The following is a 20,909-nucleotide window of genomic DNA, read 5'->3' as shown; positions in this document are numbered from 1 at the left end:
TTATAGTTTCCACTCCAGAATTCATTCCCCATTTTACTGCCTGCTTAGTATTTATATTTACTACTTCATTGTTTTAATGTGCATATCTTTTTAAAGTGTTGATTTTCATTTGGAAGGGAATGTATATACAGTGGATTGACATTACGTACACATTTGACTTACTTAACCCCAGAAAAATGTGTATTTCTCATCTTACATGGCCCCCAAATGCAAGTCAGTCATATTAGCTGCTATACAATGAACAATGATTTATATCATTGCAAAAGGGAAAATGGACTATATTAGACTTATTAAAAGAAAGTCTGGTAGAAATAAAGTCACATACTCTATGTTTAATGGGCAGTTTAAGGAACTTTCAAGGGTTATTTATACTGCCTGATTTTCATCTTATTGTTGACCTTAAATGAAACAGCTAGTATGAAATGCTCCTCATTCTTTTGTAAAGAAAACGTGCATCCATTGAATCAATCATTGGTTTAGAACTTCTTCAATCTCTGAAAATTTGGTAAAAATTAAAAATATATCTTAATTGGCTAACTGAAGGTATACTTTTCCTGTCAGATCACCCAGAGTTGGTGGTTAAAAGAAAGGTAATCAAAAATAAAAATGTTGAGAGATCCAGCTGCTTGAATTACCCTTATGAAATTCCAAGGAGAATATCCAAGTAGACTATAAAGGCAAGTTCTGGAAGTTTTTTTTTTTTTTTTTTCTGCTGCTGTACTCTTGATTTGTGGAGTAGAAATAGAAGAGGATATCATTGGAGGAGCAGTTCTAATTAGGTCCTCTCATGCATCTGCTTGATGTTTAAAGACAGAAATTAGCATAAAGTTTAGTGGTTACTGATTGAATTAATTTTTGTAGAAGTGTTGCATTATCCTGAGCACTCTGCTCCTGCCAGCTCTGGGCCTACCAGTATATGTATATGATATACATAAACACCTCTTAAGAAGTGGTAACTTCCTTTCAGAGAGTATAAAAAGAGGAGCTGCCTTTGTGATGAGATTGTGACCCTACTGATGAATTTCTTTCTATAAATTGTGAAATGTGTCAATCAAATGGTCTTTTAGCAGATTTTATTTAAAAATATTGGTAATATGTTCTCAGTAGGAGGCCATGAAAGCAATTAGCTGCTTCTTCCACAGCCTCCTAGTAATTGGATGTGTATTTTTATTGAAAACTTACATATTGGGCTGGGGATGTGGCTCAAGCGGTAGCGCGCTCGCCTGGCATGCGTGCGGCCCGGGTTCGATCCTCAGCACCACATACCAACAAAGATGTTGTGTCCGCCGAGAACTAAAAAAAAAATAAATAAATATTAAAAATTCTCTCTCTCTCTCTCTCCTCTCTCACTCTCTCTTTAAAAAAAAAAAAAAAGAAAACTTACATATTAATTTCTCTCAACTTTTTAGAGTCAGCTGAGGAATCATGAGAGAGAACAGCACAGCCTTCCAGACACCTTGTCAATAGCAGCTTCTAATGAGCCAAGAATTTCCAGTGATACAACTGATGGAAAATGTGTTCAGGAAGGTATCTGTGCATTTTTAAATACAGGCTGCAATGACTAGTATATGCAGTAAAAAATATCCTTACTTGTCACATAGGTTATTTTCAGGACTAAAGCATATATTATCCTCTATTTTTATACTGTGGATGTGAGTGATTGTTACCTTTGCTCCTAAGAAAATTTCGTGCAGTAAATTATTACTAGATCCTGGATAAGTAGGGCTAGATTAGTAAGGACTCAACTTAAACTGTGCAGGTAGATATTTCAATTAAAATTTATGCTCTCCAGTAAAAGCCAAGCTATAGCATAGACCCTCAGAAGGTGACATCAGCAAGCCAGAGAAACTGCAGCATAGAAAGAAGCCTCCCCCTCTCCCAGCACCAGTTGACCTACAGCAAACATAACTTTTGCAGATGGTAGGCCCCCACCTCAAACTTTTAACTGAGGCTTCCTGCTGTGATCTTATTCTTCTCTAAGTATACTGCCAGATTTCATCTGCATTATTTAAAACACACACACAAACGTTATGTACTAGTTAGGTACCAGTCAGCCACGTTTCTGGTAATAGGAATATTAGAATCAAAAGATTTAATTAGAGTTCCATGAAAAGGCGGATGCCACATCCGGAGAATTAGGGATAAAGTGTAATAAGCTATACTTCCTTGCATCCGCTCACTTAAATTGATATACTTTAAATGTCTCAAGTGTGGTACATAGTGTTTATGGGAAATAAAACATATTGGGGTGACTTTTCCTTTTTATATTTCCTAAGAATTAAAGTTAGAAACAACTGCAGAGTGAAATGTTTTACCATAATGTTTCATTAAATTATACCCCAGAAAGCATAACTGATTCTACAATGTTTCTGAAAGAACTGATTTTGACACCACTGTAGTACCAAAATTCTCTTGTCAAACAGATGTCATCCCTGTAAAACTCTCCAAAACAAAAGGAGTTTATGACATGGCATCTGTTTCTGCAATAGATGGCTGAGCTAAAACAGTTTTGTTTCCTTTTTATAAAATAGCCCTAAATGCCTCCTTTTATTTTAATTCATTATGTTTCCATATCGCCTATAAAGGAGACATTAAAACATTTAGAAATGATTGGACCATAAATCCCTAATGAAGAAATGACTCAGTAGCGTCACCTGCAGTTAAATACCAGTGCTAGAATACGTATTCCAGCAACAAAAATTTAAATCTGAATGGGTACATAGATTAAAGTCACTATTTTAATAAAAAAGATAAAACATTGGTTCAAAATTAAAATAACCGTAAGTTTACAGTATTAGCATCTGCCCACCATATTCCATCTCACAATTTCTTTTCTTTGTGGGTTATACTTTTTCTTAGAGTTAAATGTATCAATTTTTAATTGCTTACCATTCTTTCCTACCCCTGCAAACTTCCTTGCCTATTCTTTGTCATAGTAGTATAAAACAGTGCAGGTTGCCAATTGCTTCCTGCATACTTCCACCTGGATAGGTACTTTATTAATTCAATATTAGCTATTTTGAAATCAGATGACAGAACAACTTTTCAAGTCGTATTTTGTTAAAACTTCTTTAACCACTTAGTCAACTTATTAAACAAGAGAGGAGGTGTATGTCTCCTTTGATCCCCAGTCTGCCCATTATTATACCACCGATACCTCTGGACATAACTTTCAACACATAGGTCCAGTGTAATTGTACTTCAGGCATTCCTTCATCCAGAAGGCATGGCATGCCCCTCTAGAGTAGTGCCAGGTGCTGGATATACAATGACGGGCATCTTTGCCCTTGAGGAATCCAGCCCAGTGAAGAAGTCAGAACTGGACTGATGGGTATATCTTCAAAATCCATCAGTGGCCCTGTGAAGCAAAGCACTTTGGCATGGTGTTTATTCTTGAAATTCAGTTAAATTGACCTTTCTCAGAAACCCACAATTTGCCAATCCTTAGGGATTCAGTGCAAACCAAACGGGTAGATCCTTACCCTCAAAGAATCTACAGCTCAGTAACAAGGCAGATACTACCCAGAGAAGCAAGTAAATGTACATACTTTGGTGAAGGAAAAATATATGACTTACTAAACCATGCATGAGATTCTAGTATTTCTGTTTTGTAGATAAGAAAACTTGAGACTTCAAGAGGTGAAATAATTTACCTATAATCATACTGGTAGTAAGTGGCAGAGCAAGGACTAAGCCCAAGTTTTTGAACTTTAAATCCAATCTTCTTTTTCATTGGAAACATTTGCTTGAAGTAGCACAGGCTCTCATTCTGTGCTATATTAAGTTTTTCCATCTGTCAGTTTTATTAGTTGTCATTGATCTGTAATATTTTTCACACAAAACCATTATCCAATATTTCACACTTCATTTTTTCAAGTTTTTTTTAAACTATATTTGGAACAGTGCCATTTATAATCAAGTCCAAGTTTTTAACCTACCAATTAAGAGCGATACTTAGATTATAATTATGATTAGTACATGTATTAATGTTATAGATTTATACCAGGAAATTAGGATATTTTGTTCTGCCTGGCAGTATTTATTAGGCAAAGAAAATTTCAATTTTAAAAAGTTTAAATATAACATAAGGATTTTTTTTGTTAAAATTTCAGTGCAAGTTTTCTTTTGTACCACTAAGTTTGCTCTTACACCCTGTTACTTGTGTTTTACCTAAGCTTTCTTCCTGCCAAGGGACACATAGCTCTTCCTACTCTGCCTGATTCTTGAGCTTAAATGCTTGCTTTGTTCCTGAATATAAAGCATTCTGAGTAGGAATAACCTGTGGATTTTATGCTGACAGTGAATAAATAAAGCATCAGATATCTTCAGGAAACAGTTTCATTTGGTCAAGTTATTCAACTTGTATTTTCACACTTAATTACTCAGCCCTATTGTTGCAGAATGAGTTAGTAATATGGTCTGTTTCCATTGGATCCATATTTCCTGCATTTCAGAGAACTTGTGTATTTGTAGTCTTTGTCCCTGTAAAGTGTCAGTTTACTAAATGTAATTATTCTACGTTAATAGAGCCCCTCAAAATATGCAGTTGCTTTTCTTCTTATGTTGAATTGATAGCTGACAGCTGTAACCTGTAAATGCACAGGGTGAGAAAACTTATATAGTCCAGGCTAGCCCCAAACTTTCATTCCTCTCCTGCCTTAGCCTCTCAAGTAGCTGGAATTATAGGCTTGCGCCACCACACCCAGCTTAGGCTTTTTATATTGAGTTTGCTATATATGACTTGTGGTTAAAGTTTGTAATATTGGATTATAATAAATTACAGCTGATTTTCAAACCAGTGTTTCCTTAGGATACTGTATCCAATGCTGATTAGACTTAATACCTTTCTGATCAAAGTGGATCTCTGATTAATATAACTGCTATACAGCCAGCAGGGCAGCTGGAAGCAAGTTCAGTATACTTTAGAATTTTTTATAAGGTTTTGCAGAAACCAGCCCAGCCTTATCTATGTGTACAGATCAGATGATGATCAGTTTATATCTGCTGATAGTCTAGGTACAGCACAATCTATAAAGCCACTTCAAACTTGTTAAACAGTAAGAAAACCTTGATTAAAATGATAGTACTCTCTGGTGTATAAATATTCATTTACAACGGAATGAGTGTAAATGCTGTCATTTGAATCTTATTAAAACCTATCTTTGAAACTCTGAAATACCTTGTCTAGGGAGTAAGTCTTCAACCCAGAAACAGTATAGATGTGATGTGTGCGATTATACAAGTACAACATATGTTGGTGTCAGAAACCACAGACGAATTCATAACTCTGACAAGCCGTACAGGTAAGTGTGATGATCCTGGAATTTCAATATTTATATTAAAATTTTGTATAGTAAATAAGTAAAATAGAAATAATTAATCCTTAATATTTAAAAGTAAAATTCACTGCAAAAGAGTAATTAACTGTCCTATATAATAATTTAATTTTATTACTTGATTTTTCATAAAAACTAATTACACCTTGTATTTAGAGAAAATATAAGCATTCTCAGTCAGGATTCTGATAAACAGAAATCATTATTTCTTAAATAAACTTTGCTTTTTGAGAATAAACTGTTGTTTGCATATAATAAACGTACAGGCGTGGGCTAGAAGTATAGCTCCGTGGTTGAGTGCTTGCCTAGCATGTACAAGGACCTGGGTTCAATACTCAGTACTGCAAAATAAATATGTGAAGATACAGATGTTTTACAGAGTTTTTCCAAGTGTCCAAATGTGGTTTGTTTTACCTGAAGCTACAGTGTAACGTAAGATTCCTACATCAGAACTTAACCAAATTCTGTGACTGATAGTTCTAGGCCATAGTTTAACCACTCATCAAAACATTTTTTCAGGTTTCAACTCTTTTCCCAAGTTTAATAGATATGACACAAATGAGTGTGGAAAAGTTGCTCTGTTAATCTACATGAAAACCTGACAGACTATGCCATAAAATGTCATTATTTGGGCCTATAGCAAGGAGTTCTCTATATATATGGTGGGTTTTTGTTGTTGTTGTTGTTGGTGGTGATGGTTGTTTTGATGCCACTGAGCCCCTTTAATTTTTTTTTTTTTTTTTTTTTTTGAGTACCAGAGATTGAACCCAGAATCCCAGGGACACTTAACCATTGAGCCACATCCCTAGTTCTTTTTATTTTTTATTTTGAGAAAGGGTCTTACTAAGTTGCTTAGTGGAAGGTATTTGATCTTGACCTCAGCATCTTTGTTTTCATTTGTAGTATTTTCAAAATTACAGTTCCTAAGAAAGATTTTTTTTTTTTCCAGAGCATAATGAAGGCCATTATTAGTGGTAACTCAGTGTCCTAAATTCTATGTAAGGTATGATAAGTGGAAGTGAACATATTTCATTTATGATTCATACTGGGAGAACATCACAGAAACTGGAGATACTAGTATTTTCTGATATAAGGAGAAAGCTCTGCCTTAATGTTTTGTGTCTTTGTTCTCAAATGCAATGATGTACCATGCCAAATTCACATGATTTGGGCAGAGATAGTCTCTGGGTCTAGAATTAGACTGTTCATTTATTCACTCAGAAACATTGAACAAATATTTTGTTCCAGGAACTGTGCTAGGCTCTGAGACTGTATTCATAAGAGAAGAGACATCATCTTTTTATCATGGAGCTTGTAGACAAACACTTCTCTCAAGTACAGGTTAATCCAAAAGTCCAGGGCTGGGAGTAAAGCTTATTGGAAGAGCACATGCCTAGCACCACACACAAAAAAAGATCTAAAACTTTTTGAGTGCTAACATGATGCCACAAGTAGAAATTCCACATGTGACCACATACAATGAATTAAAGCCAAAACACAGGTGCACAAAGAAGAGTATGGGGTAAAGTTACCTTCTGGCTATATGTATAATGTAAATATGAAACAGATGAATTTTTGATTAGAAATGGATCTCATCTCCAAGATACCTCGTTATCACATGCAAATATTCTAAAACTGAAAGAATATAAAATCTGAAAGACTAATAGTCACAAGCATTTCAAGTAAAGTACACTCAACCTGTATATAATGATAAATTTTTTTTTCAGTTGGTTCCTTATTGGGAACTTATGGATTTTAATGATAAATTTACAAAAGAGACTCATAATAATTGATTTCTGATTCTGTGCAGCATTTTGTGTTGACCTAAATTGATGAGTCTTATTAAGATTCATTTTGGTAGCTATTCGTGTCTTAGGGATGTTTTCTTATGTTCTTAAAATAGTCATAGGCTCATGGGATTGGTTGCAGTTATCCTTAGATCTTCCTACCAGTGGACAACATCCTATGAGAACCTTCTTCATGTAGCATCTCATTATCTATAACCTTGTGACTCCTTTTAACCTCCTTTAAACTCTTTAAATATGTATCCTCCTCTGTCGTAATGGAATTTGTAGTCTGCAGAGCATTATAAATTAACGTGTTCTATTCCAGTATGTTTCTAGGACTTTCTTTTCACTTTCATATAGTTTGCCATGAGCTGAGCCTTAATCTAAAGGTCACAGTAGTTTTCCTATCTTATTTCCTACCTATTTCATTCAGTTTTGTTGCCTGGTTCACTTATGATCAGAGTTTGGGTCGGTTTTCTCAGAATCCATACTCTAAGCATTTCTGGTTCCTACATTTTGTTAAGAAACATGCTCATAAGAAGCAGTGGTGAATTTCTTACACAGCAAAATGCCTTGTTGCACAACTAGTCTTTTTCCGGGGCACAAAAGCTTCTTCATGTATTGACATGTGCCCATTGTGTAATAGATATCTGCAGTGGCGACACCTGTTTCTTCCTCTTGCCTTGCTTTTTATGTTGCCTTTCTAGTCCTTCACTCAATCTTTTTGTGTAATCTGGACAATACAGCTTTATGTGTGAAGAGTTCTGGCTGTGGGGACAGAGAGTCCTGGGTGAGCAAGCTCACTTAGGGGATCTGTAACCTTGAGCAAACTGTGTCCCCTCTCTTTGCTTGGTTTTGTCATTTGTAAAATGAAGATAATTGAGGTGGTGAAGAGTCTATGAAATGCTATAATAAGTGCTAGCACATAATAAGCAGCCAGGAAACAGTACTTGCCTAATAGTCACTGGCCCAGGTTTGTCTTTATCCCTTCCCAGTGATTCATTGGTTAACTAAAAAAGAAAGAAAATGCTGACTTGTCTTATCATTTGGGAAACAAAGAATCCTTTTCCTGGGTAGTCAGGCATAGCTTATTTTAAAAGAGAAATGTTATGCCCAGGTGGAAACACTGTCACTGCTGAGGTCCCCGTGCTGTCTGACTGTTTCAGAGACAATCCAGTGTCATGGGAAGTACTGATGCTTAAAAGACCCAGGCCTGAACCACAAACTTCCTGTGCCCTCCCAGTGACCTTGGGAATGTTATTTCAGTCTTATGTCCCATATGAAACTGGGGAGAATACTTCTTGGCTCATAAGGCTTTGCAAGGATTGAATGAGATTATATTCGTGAAGCCCCAGAATGTTTTCTGTTATGTTGAAGGTACTGGTTCTTCCTGCTCATGAAGTCATGAGATCATCTCAAACCATTCTGTGTAAGGACTGGGAAAGATTAAAATGACATTATCCTATCCCAATCTTTGCAAGACTCAGCTAACTTTGTGTTTATTCTATGTTAACCACACACCAATTGTAGTTATACCTGATATAACAGTGGCCCCCAAATTTTTCTGAAAGAAAATTTCAGAATTTTCAAACAGTAGATTGTTTTTGGTTTAATATTGCAGAACTAGAATCTCCTGCTTTCCATTTACATCCCCTAATACTACCTTTGTGGAGAATAAAATCTTTTCCTGTGGTTACCAGGTTGTTTTCTAACCATATACCATTTAACCCATTTTCCTTTAGCAACATAATTGTATTGATATTTAGGTTCCAAAACACTGTTCGGGGTGAAACTTGACATAAAATCACTAAATCATTCAACATACTGCCTGGCACATAATAGTTACTCAGTAAATGCTTGCTGATGTGTGCCTCAGGTTATCTCATGTATAAAATGGCTTTGGTTCTATAAACTTACTGTAAAATTTATTATTGAAAATAAATATTTCATGGTATAAAAGAGTTGCCCAAATATATACACGTACACACACACACAGAGATACATACATATATATATGTCAAATCATTTTGGTTTTGTTACATTTTGGTACCAGGGATTGAACCCAGAGGTACTTTACCACTGAGCCATATCTCTACCCCTATTTGTTTTTTGTTTTGAGACAGAGTCTCACTAAGTTACTTAGGGCCTCCCTACATTACAGAGGCTGGCCTCAAAATTGTGGTCCTACTGCCTCAGCCTCCCAAGTTGCCAGGATTATAGGCAGGTACTACCACTTCCGGCTCAAATTATTTTAATACAGGTCCAATTTTGATACACAGTCCAAAAATACCCAATTTCCCCTAAATGTTTGTTTGTTTATATTAGGAGCCTAACAAAGTCCAAACACCAAGTTTGGTTGCCAAATCTCTTAAGAGTGTCTGTCTGTCTCTCTGTCTCTCTCTCTCTCTCTGTCTGTCTGTCTCTCTCTCTCTCTCTCTCTCTCTGTCTCTCTCTCTCTGCATAGAAAATAAATTGAGTGTAATAAGACAAACCCTGTTGCAAGATTTCTTTTGAAATCTTTGTGTGTATGTTCAAATCCTATGAGTTGCCTCATACTTGTAAAACACTCACTCAACTTCTTTTTTCTTTGATACCCCTCACAGCAACTGTTCCTAATTTGACCAGATCTAGAGACTCACCAAGTAAAGTCCCAGGCTTGGGAAATAGGATTATTTTAACCAGCATCCTGGAGTTTGGGGACTTATTAGCAATGGAGGAAAGCCTGTAGAAAAATTCAGACCCAAGTTTTTTACCCAGTTGTAAGAAATCTAGTTATGGTTTAGATATTAGGTAACCCCCAAAAGCTCATATGTGAGACAATGCATGAGGCTTAGAGATGAAATGATTGGGTTATGAAAGCATTAACCCTATCAGTGAATTAATCCTCTGATAGGGATTAATTGAGTTGTGACTGAATGTAGAGTGTGGCTGGAGAGGGTGTGTCCCTGGGGGAGTGCTGTTGGAGTATATATTTTATATCTGGTGAGTGGAGTCTCTCTATTGCTTCTTGGTGGCCATGTCCTGGCTGACCTGCTTTCTTCTGCCACACTATTCAGCCTTTATGTTCTGTCTCACTTCAAGCCCCAAGGAATGGAGCCCGCTATCTATGGCCTGAGACCGCTGAAACTGTGAGCCCCAAAATAAACTTTTCCTCCTCTAATTTTTCTTGTCAGGTCTTTTGGTCACAGCAATGAAAAAGCTGATTAAAACAAACCTTGACTTTCTACATTGGCTTTCTTTTAGCTGCCAAAATACAGTTTTTCTACATGGGGAAGAGATCATCTTTATACAGATGGTTGGAATATTATTGATTAACATGGAAATTCTGTTGGTTCTGGCATTCCAAAGCTTTGCTCCAGCAGTGGCCTTATTGACAGGCTACCAGGACTGCCGAGCTAAGCTGCCAGGGTGTTCTTTCTTGTTCTCATGTCAGATACATGACTTTGCCTTGATAGACTTGAATAATTAAGTACCAAATGGCTCTATCAGGAGCATTTGGCAGCTCTACCAAAGGATCAAAACAAAATTTTGACAGGTGATATCATAGTAAATGTACCCATGCTGCTGCTTACTTTTGATGATTTTGTTTTACTTTGGGTTTCCCCACACACAGTGCACAGGGTGGACTAGGAAAAAGTAAGTTATCTAAATGGAAATGTGGATGTTGCTGGGCTGTTGGACACAGTGGTTAGAAATGGTTTATTAGACATAGTTTCTTTTTTAAAACATGTTTTCTGTCATTTTTCCTTTCCCTGGGTACTACATGTATTTTGGTCACAATGGAATAGAGTCAGCTCTTCCCTTTCCAACTCAGTAAAACACATGATTGTGAAATTTGCATCTTTATGAAAGAAGGTAGACAGTAAGGAGAATTTCAGAAAACAAGTATGGTGAAGTATGTAAGTCAGAATGATGATGTAATAATGGTTTTCTCTAATTTTTTTATGCTAATAAAATTTGGGTTGCTCCCTGGAATTGTATAGGAGAAGTGAGGAGGGAATGGAAAATGAGAAAATTTAACTAAAGGAAGCATATTCTTAAAAGAGGAGGATCACAGCTGGGCATGGTGGCACATGCTTGTAATCTCAGCAACTTGAGAGGCTAAGACAGGGGGAATCAAAAGTCCCAGACCAGCCCCAGCAATTTAGCAGGGTCCTCAGCAACTTAATGAGACCCTGTCTCAAAATAAAAAAAAATTAAAAGAACTGGGGATGTGGCTTACTGGTTAAGCCCCTCTGGGTTCAAAAAAATAAAATGGTTAAAAGGGAGTATAAATGAATTTATGCCACCTTATGCAACTTTGAAGTTGAGGTTCTCCTGTAATATCCTTTCTTATTTAATCAGTTGAAAATCACTTTAGTGTTTAATGTTATCAATTGATTCTCAATTTTCCTTCCATACTTAGATTAGATCCAGACATGAATGTTCACCATTGTTAGTGTTCCTTCAGAATAGCCTTCTTTTTTTTTTTTTTTTAATTTTAAAATACTTTTTTAGTTGTAGGTGGACCCAATACCTTTATTTTACTTACTTATTTTTTATGTGGTCCTGAGGATCGAACCCAGTGTCTCACATGTGCTAGGCAAGCACTCTACCACTGAGCCACAACCCAGCCCCCAGAATAGCCTGAAAGGAAGGTATTCATGAAATTAAGGCTTATTTGTCAAGCACACACTTTATCCCTTTCTTCTCCCTTTAAAAAAGATTTTAAGGACTTATTCATATTAAAGGATATTGATTAGTCACATCAGCAACATTTAACCACGTCACAAAAGAGCATTTCTGGTAGTGAATTTTAACTATTCTCAAAATCTTGAAGAACGCTGTACTTGTTCTTCACAAACTTCTAAAAGAAACTTGAGCATTCACTGCTAAAATGTGTGGCTCACTGCTTACATAAATATCCATTATTAATTAAATATACATATTTCATTATACCTGGTTTCTCCCTGACATAGTAAATGCTAACAAATAAAAGGCTTAAAAAGTCTGTCCAGCAGTCCAGGAATGCGGAGGCCATCAAGGTTTGGGGCACATAGGGAGTCTCAAAAGTACATTGGTAATGTTCTGTTTCTTAACTGTGAGTGTGCACTTCTTTGTTTTCTTTTCAAGAATTTTATGAGAGAAATAGACTTTATTCTAAAGAATAATCAACAATGTTTTTAGTTTGATGTACAAGGTATTTGTTATAGCATTATTTATAATGCAAAAAGGATTTTTTAAATTCTAGCTATATAATGAGTAAAATGGATAATTTATGATGCTTTAGGATGGAACATTATATTCCCATTGAAAATGCATAATTTCAATGAGAAAATACTCAGCATTAGCAAAACAGGATTGAAAACCTATAGTGTAATCCCACTTTTACATCAGATCTACATTAAAAAAGATAAGGGAATTATACAAGTAGTATTTTAGAATTTATCTTTGTACTTGCCTGTATATTTCATTTGAGTGTAAGGGATATAGGTCATATCATCAGAAAAGGTTTTAAGTAAACACAGCATTTGCTGACCAGTTGAGCAGGACAAAAATTGACTCAGCAATTTAAACTAATAAACAGAGAGCTCCTATTTCAGACAACAGACGAGATAACCTCAAGCACTCCATACAAAGATAACCACAATGCTAGATGAATATTAAAAACCTTTTCACATTCTATCACGGAAATTGAGAAACTGCACAAGTAAAAATTAAAAGAAAAGCAGGTTCTCTGTAAGCCTGTTAACTTGGTTGAATCTCAAAAATACTGAGCTAAGCAGGTCACCAAAGAATACATAAAATATTCTCTTTACACTCAAAGACATGAAAACAATGAGAGAAGACAAGCAAATCATAAAATCAAAAATTCAGAAAGTCAGTGCCTCAATTGGGGAAGAAGGTTTATGAGATCTTGGGGGAAACACATAAAGACTCCTGCAGTGGTGGTAATGTTCCCCTTTAGCAGGTGTTGTGTATAGTATTTATTATTTTCTGAACTGCATATACACCTTAAACCACTGTTTTTTTTTTTTTTTTTTGAGAAGTTTTTTAATATTTATTTTTTAGTATTGGCAGACACAACATCTTTGTTTGTATGTGGTGCTGAGGATGGAACCCGGGCCGCACGCATGCCAGGCGAGCGCGCTACCGCTTGAGCCACATCTCCAGCCCCTAAACCACTGTTTTTACAATGTGTTTCATAATAAAACATTTTTTTCAATTGTGTATTCAAATTAAACCAAACTCTATGGGAGAAGTAAAGAAGTGGAGTTAAGTATGAAGATTTTGTAGGTAATTCACTTTCTTGTTATTTTGAATGAGGGATAAATGCATGCAAATATGAACTTCAGAATGAGCTTGCCTAGTCTCTTAAAATTAGTATTATAATGTTAAGGTTCTGGATTAATTTAGGAAGAATTAAGAACTTTACCCAATTATGGGCTTTTTCATCTCTCAAGTTATGTATTCTGTACCTAAGTAGTGTTTTAAAGCTTTCTTTATGTATACTATCTTATAAATTTCTTGTTTTGTCTGAGTATATGTATATACACACATATATGTATAGTTTATACAATAGTGTGGGACCATAAATATGACCACGCAAGTTGAAACCATGCAAAGTAATTCTAATAATTAATAGGGAAATTATAATTGTTCTGTGACCTTTTTTCTTATTGTCAATTATTATAAATATAGTGTGAAATATATTTTAATACATTGTACCTTAGTCCATTCAGGCTGCTGTAACAAAATACCTTAGACCCTGTAATTTATAAATGAAAATTTATTTCTTATGTTCCGGATTCTGGGAAATCCAAGATTAAGGGACCAGCCTATTTGATATCTGGTAAGGGATTGTGCTCTTCTTCAGAGATGGTGCCTTACTGAATCCTCACATGGTGTAATGGGGCCACAAAAGCTCCCTCAGCCTCTTTTATAAAGGCACTACTCTCATAACAAGGGCTCCACTCTCATAACCTCGTCACTTCCCAAAGGCCTCATCTCTTTAATATCATCACCTTGACAGTTTAGGTTTCAAAATGTGAATTTGGGGGACCATATAGATGTAGTCCATAGCATACTATAATTTAAAATTTAGATTTATTCAGAAGGTTTTGTTTTTTGGTTTTTTTTTTATCTCTTTGTAAAAAAAACTTGCCAAGGCTGGTGTGGTGGTGCACACATGTATGTAATCCCAGCAACTAGGGAAGCTGAGGCAGGAGGATTGCAGGTTCAAAACCAGCCTCATCAACTTAGCAAGGCTCTAAAGCAACTTAATAAAACCCTGTCTCAAAATTTTAAAATTAAAAGGACTGGAAATGTGGCCAGTAGTTAAGCACCCCTGGATTCAATTCTCAGTACAAAAAAAACTTACCAAGAATAGTTTGAACAGGGCTTACATTCTTCCTTAATACAGGGAAGTGAGCATCTTTTCTATTCTGTGGCAGATTGTCAGTTGTCCTTTGTAAGTCTGGATCCACTTTAGACATTTTATCCTTTGCTCTTCAGTATCTTAAAACTTCTCCAAGAGCTTCTTCCATGTGGAATATCTTGACAACATCACTTCCTCTGGCAACCATATTCTTTATTTATGCCATTAAGGTCACCTTCTATTTTATCCTCTTGCTGTACATCCACGGTTTCTTCCATGGCCACAGTGTCAGCCTTCCTATTGGTCAATTATTTGTTCTATAATTCCATTGACATTTCTTTCTAATTTTGCTTCCAGCATTATTCTTTCAGGTTTTTTCCTGCACTTCCATTTTTTTTCCACCAATTCCCTCTTTTTGAGTATCCATTTTTTAAAAGTGGGTATATCACTGAGAGACAAGGACACAACACAAACTGTATGTTTTGCTGACTGTGAGGGAACTGACTAGAAACATAGTGACCAATTTGGACAGACTTTGAAAGGAACAAATTGACTGTTCACTGACGATGCTACAGTTGTGTTGAAGTCATGAACTGAAAGCTACCAATGAAGTTACTACTGTACAGTTAGTCATTTAGCATATCTGTACCAGTTAGTAACTGAAATTTGAACAATGCTGGTGGGGGACTGGTAACATTTAACTAAACCATAGTAACTGTTTTTTGCTTGAAACAATAGAGACTTGGTGGATAGAATTCTGTCAGTTCCACTCAATGATAGGATACAAGGCATCTGTTAAATATGTTATTATGGAAAGTTTAAGTCATACTAGGGAATGGAATATTAATAAAACAGTAGGCTTGCATGATCCCGATTTTATAAAAATTCTATATGTATTTTAAGATATTAGAAAATATGTTAAAAGATAATATTGGTTTTTATCTATTGCTAAAATTGTGAGTGACTTTTATTTTCTATGTTTTTTCCTGGATATTTCTAATTTTCTACAATCTTTTTTTTTGGGGGGGGGGGTTGCGTAACGGGGATTTAACTCAGGGGCACTTGACACCCAGCCCTATTTTTTGTATTTTATTTAGAGACAGGGTCTCACTGAGTTGCTTAGCACCTTGCTTTTGCTTAGGCTGGCTTCAAACTCAATGATTCTCCTGTCTCAGCCTCATAAGCAGCTGGGATTATAGGCATGCACCACCACACTCGGCTTCTATGATCAATTTTTGAAATCAGAAAAAAAATATCACTACAAAATGAAAGTAGTTCACTGGCCCCCAAGTCTAGGTTTCTAATATCATTCACTAGTTAAAAACTAAAGAAATGATAATCCTGTGCATCTTGTAGCACCAGCAAGTAACAAAGTACTGAACCAACAAAATGACAAAATCAACAGGACAGAGGGACTAATGGAAAGTGATCAAAGCTGGAATGATGTTAGCAATGAACTGAATTCTGTCCAACAGTGTAAGTAATTATTCATGTGCCAATATCGATAGAAATAATGATTGAACAAATAAATAAGTGGGTGAGAAGAGACAAATCACTAGTGCAGGAGAATTCCAAATAATTTTTATAGATACTTTGTCCTCAGAGAAGCAGCTAATACTCCCACTCCTAAAGTAAGGGCTTCAAATGGTCACTTCCTTCCAAAGTGTACAGTGTGGAAAGAGTCACTTACTGAGAAACCTGACCTCTGCCAGGTGATTGAGGTCAGCATCCACAATGATAAATCACATTGATAGTGTGAGTTGATGACAGTGGCACTTCATTAGACAACCCCAAATGAGAGGCAATTTAAAAAATGACTGGTATTCCTCACCTCTGTCAAGGTCAATTGAAACTAGGCAAGTCTGAGGAGAACTGTTCCAGTCTAGAAGGTCCTAAAGAGACAGGATGACTCAATGTGAAATACTGGATGGGATTCTGGAGCAGAAAAAGAATATTTAGGTAAAAGTTCAGGAAATCTGAATAAAGTATGGACGTCAGTTAATACTATATCAACACTGTTCCTTATGAATGTAACATGTTAACAATAGGGGGAACTCAGTATTCCTGTATATCTGTAACTATTCTAAAATTAAAAGTTTATTTCTAAGAAAAGTTACTTAAATACCTCATCCTTATTTTTTAAATAAGTTTTGGTAACATTAGAGATGTTCTATAAGATAAATTTTTAATATTTTTTGACCCAGTTTTCTCAAAGTATGAAATTCTGGTTGTATAAGTCTGACTTTTCACTCAGGAGATCCTTTGCTATACACAGAATTCTGTGGCTCATTATGGATAAAAGTTTTCTGCTGAGGTTTCTGGACAGTAGTAATCCTAAAAAAACAAGATTTCATGTCTATTTCCCTTTTGTATAACATAACAAAAAGGGGGCTGGGGATGTGGCTCAAGTGGTAGCGTGTTCGCCTGGCATGTGCGGAGCACTGGGTTCGATCCTCAGCACCACATAAAAATAAAATAAAGATGTTGTGTCCACCGAAAACTAAAAAATAAATATTAAAAAATTCTCAAAAAAAAATAACAAAAAGGTATTTATATTATAAGTTGCCGCATTCAATATGTATCGAAGCATTGTAGTTAGTGGAGATACTAGCTGGAAATACATAGCATCTCTTGACCATTGTCACCTGGGTGCCAAGCCCCAGTGGCTCAGGGCAGTCACTCTTTTCAAGGAACTGATCCGGAGCCACTTAAGTGGGAGATTGTGAGCACATGGTAGTACACAATACAGTGTGACAGTAAAACAATAGATACAGACACAATATTCAGTGGTTGAACAGTGGAGGTGATACCATGCCAGCTCTTTTATAAACATATTAGTAAAAACAGATTAGCTGGGCTTTGTTAAAATATGATGCATCTAATTAGGGTTACTTTTTTTGTGTGTAGCCAGTGATGCTAGCTATGGAATCTTATTATTTTTTTTTTTAGCTGTAAAATCTTAAAGGCTTAGAATACAAACCATAAATTTTTAAAGAGAATAGGCTAATGATTTTTAAAAGTATTTTTGAAAAGGAACATTTTAAAACATTTTACCACATTTTGAAGAAATAAAACATTGTAGATAAAAACTAAGACCTTGCTGGGCACGGTGGCACATATCTGTAATCCCAGTGGCTTGGGAGGCTAAGTTCAGCCTCAGCAACTTAGTGGGGCTCTTAAGCAACTTAGCAAGACCCTGTCTCTAAATAAAATATAAAATGGGCTTTGATGTGGCTCAGGGGTTGAGTATCCCTGGGTTCAATTTCAATCCCCACTACCAAAAAATAAAAATCTCGTTTTCTTTCTTCTTCATTTATTCTTTTCTTCACCTCTTCTTTCCTAGGGTAACCCATTTTCCTGATGTTGATATGTGTCATTTCTGGGCATTTTTAAATAACTCTTTGTGTATGTGTGTGTGTGTGTGTGTGTGTGTGTGTGTGTGTGTGTGTGTTTGTGTGTGTTCAGCATATAAACATGTATATACATAAACTTACAGGTTATACATACATACTGGGTTTTTTTAAACAGCATATTTAAATTGTGTACCACACAAAAATTATTTTTTCTCTTCACTGATTATTACTGGCATTGGTTCATGGTGAAAAGTATAAATCTTATTCTTTTGACTTTAATGACTTTCTAATGTTGCATTATATGAAGAAAAACCAATTGATTTCTGTGGCCCTGTGCAGGAACTGATTATGGGTTATGTCCATTTTTCCCACGCTGTTCACGGCTACAGTAGTCATTCTTGTATGTGTATCCTTGTAAACAGGTGCAAGAATGTCTCTAAGGTAGATAACTAAGAACTTATGGGGTTACAGGTATGTCATTCTCTTGATCAATTGTGCATTTCCACATCTATGAAGAATCTTATTAGACTTACTCATCTTTGCCAGTTCCTCACTAATAGGGAAATTGCATTACTTTTTTTTTTTCTTCAGAGATTGAACCCAGGGGTGCTTACCACTGAGCTACATCCCCAGCCTTTTTATTTTTTAATTTTGTGACAGGGTCTCACTACGTTGGCCGGACTATCCTCAAATTGGCAATCCTTCTGGCTTAGACTCCCAAATTGCTGGGATTATAGGCATGTGCCACCACATCCAGCTGAAAGGTCTGTCAAGAATTAACCTAGGGCTGTGGTTGTGGCTCAGTGGCAGAGCGCTTACCTAGCATGTGTGAGGCACTGGGTTCAATCCTTAGCACCACATAAAAATGAACAGATAAAATAAAGGCATTCTGTCAATCTACAACTACCAAAAAAAATAAAAAATAAACCTAGAGTGGTATTTTGTAAAGTCAAAGTCTGTTGACCTTGAATCCAATTCTCAGAACATGTTAATAAAGAAATATTGCTGCATTCCATCATAAAGTTAAATTAGAGGTGGTGGGTTAGAATAAGATTATATTCCTTCCCCATATTTAATGGTTTTATTTTACTCTTATGCCTTTAGATTTGTTGACCGTGTCTCTTATTGGTTTAGGGAGGAGTTCAAATGAGTTATCTGATTTGATTTTCTAATTATATTTTAAGAGAAATGTTTCTGAAAAACTACATTTGTGGTTTCCTAAAAAGATAAACTGTTTTGCCAGGCACAGGCTGAGGCAGGAGGATCTCAAGTTCAAAGCCAGCCTCAGCAAAAATTAAGGTGCTAAGCAAGTCAGTGAGACCCTGTCTCTAAATAAAATACAAAATAGGGCTGGGGATGTGGCTCAGTGGTTGAGTGCCCTTGAGTTTAAGCCCCAATACCCCCGCCCCCCAAAAAAAAAAAAATAAGCAGTGTTATAATACAGTCCTGCAAGTAAGCCCTCAGGTATTTACCCATATGATGAAAACTTTTATCCACATAAAACCTGCATATGAATGTTCATAGCAGTTTTCATAATTGCAAAAAATTAGAAGCAACTGAGATGTCTTTCAGGAGGTGGACGAATAAGGAGACTATGGTACATCCAAACAATATCTGTTATTATCAGTAAACAAGGACTACCAATCCACTACAAGATGTGAAAAACATTAATTGCATATTGCTGTGATTCCAATTATATGGCATTATGGAAAAGGCAGAACTGTGGAGACAATAAAAAGATCAGTGGTTGCCTATAATTGAGGGGCAGGAAGGATAGATCAGTGTCTATAGAACATGAGGATTTCAAGGACAGTGGAACTAGCATAACACTGTCATGGTGTCAAAACAGAATTATACAGTACAAACTGTGAACCCTAGTATAAACTGTGAATTAGATCTAATAAAAATGTGTTGATATTGGTTCATCAATTTTAACAAATATACCACACTACTAATGCAAGATATTAAGACAATTATATTTATGAAATCTAAATTGTTGAAACTTTTTCATGACTACTTCCATTTTCTGTGGATCTGCAAAGTTCATGTTGTAAGTCATTTGGTTTCCTTTTGGCTTTCTTGATTAAGAAATAGAGTGGTATAGCCAGGTACAGTGGCACATGCTCATAATCCTAGCAACTTGGGAGGCTGAGGAGGAAGTTTGAAGACAGCATAGTCAGCTTAGCAAGATCCTGTGTCAAGATTAAAAAAAAAAAAAAAAAATTTTTTTTTTTCCCTAAAAGGACTGGGGTAAGCCAGGCATTGTGGCGCACACCTGTAATCCTAGCAGCTCGGGAGGCTGAGGCAGGAGGATTGAGAGTTCTGAGCCAGCCTTAGCAAAAATGAGGTGCTAAGTAACTCAGTGAGACCCTGTCTCTAAATAAAATACAAAATAGGGCTGGGGATGTGGCTCAGTAATCAAGTACCCTAGAGTTCAATCCCCCACTACAAAAAAAAAGGACTGAGGATACTGAAGATATAGCTCAGTGGTAAAGTGTCCCTGGGTTCAACCCCCTGTATCACCCCCACATACACACAAAGTAGTAATATAGTGGTATAAAATGTTAATTTTGTTTTCTTTATGTATGTTGTTAAGTAATATAGAGTCAAGATTTTATATGTTACTGTTAGAAATATTTTCAAGATCATATAATACCTGAAATAATCCAAGATGTCTTGATTCTTGTAAGTTCTCTATAAAATGCCTCTTTCATTTATTGACTCATTCTTAGACATGACTGAATCCCATATCTCTTAGAATCAGTCATCTGAGATTCCGTGAAATATGATATATCTAGTAAAACTGCAGAAGGATTATAATCATTATTACAGATCATTCTAAATTTTAAATAACATCATGGGAGTGTTCTGATTTTTCTCTTATCTGTCTTTCAGATGTTCTCTGTGTGGGTATGTGTGCAGCCATCCTCCGTCTTTGAAGTCTCATATGTGGAAGCATGCAAGTGACCAAAATTACAACTACGAACAAGTAAACAAGGCTATTAATGATGCAATTTCACAAAGTGGCAGGTATTTGATTCTACCCCCCTCCCTTTATTACTGTATATAAATTAAA

General features: G+C 35.9%; 1 protein-coding gene across 2 annotated transcripts in view; it reads left to right on the top strand.

Moving 5' to 3' along the window:
* The window catches only part of ZNF507 (zinc finger protein 507), a 35,077-nt gene that overhangs the window by 9,621 nt on the left and 4,547 nt on the right, over positions 1 to 20,909 (top strand). For both annotated transcript variants that reach the window (XM_081274489.1, XM_081274488.1), the window contains 3 exons: positions 1,410 to 1,527; positions 5,189 to 5,303; positions 20,729 to 20,863. In XM_081274489.1, the coding sequence (XP_081130615.1) occupies positions 1,410 to 1,527; positions 5,189 to 5,303; positions 20,729 to 20,863 (368 nt within the window). The remainder of the gene's footprint in view (positions 1 to 1,409; positions 1,528 to 5,188; positions 5,304 to 20,728; positions 20,864 to 20,909) is intronic.

This window comes from Spermophilus citellus (genome assembly GCF_964194105.1).
Source record: "Spermophilus citellus genome assembly, chromosome: 18".
In the NCBI taxonomy this organism is placed as follows: Eukaryota; Metazoa; Chordata; class Mammalia; order Rodentia; family Sciuridae; genus Spermophilus; species Spermophilus citellus.
Note: the sequence above shows the minus strand (reverse complement) of the source record. Positions and strands in the feature narration are given on the sequence as shown.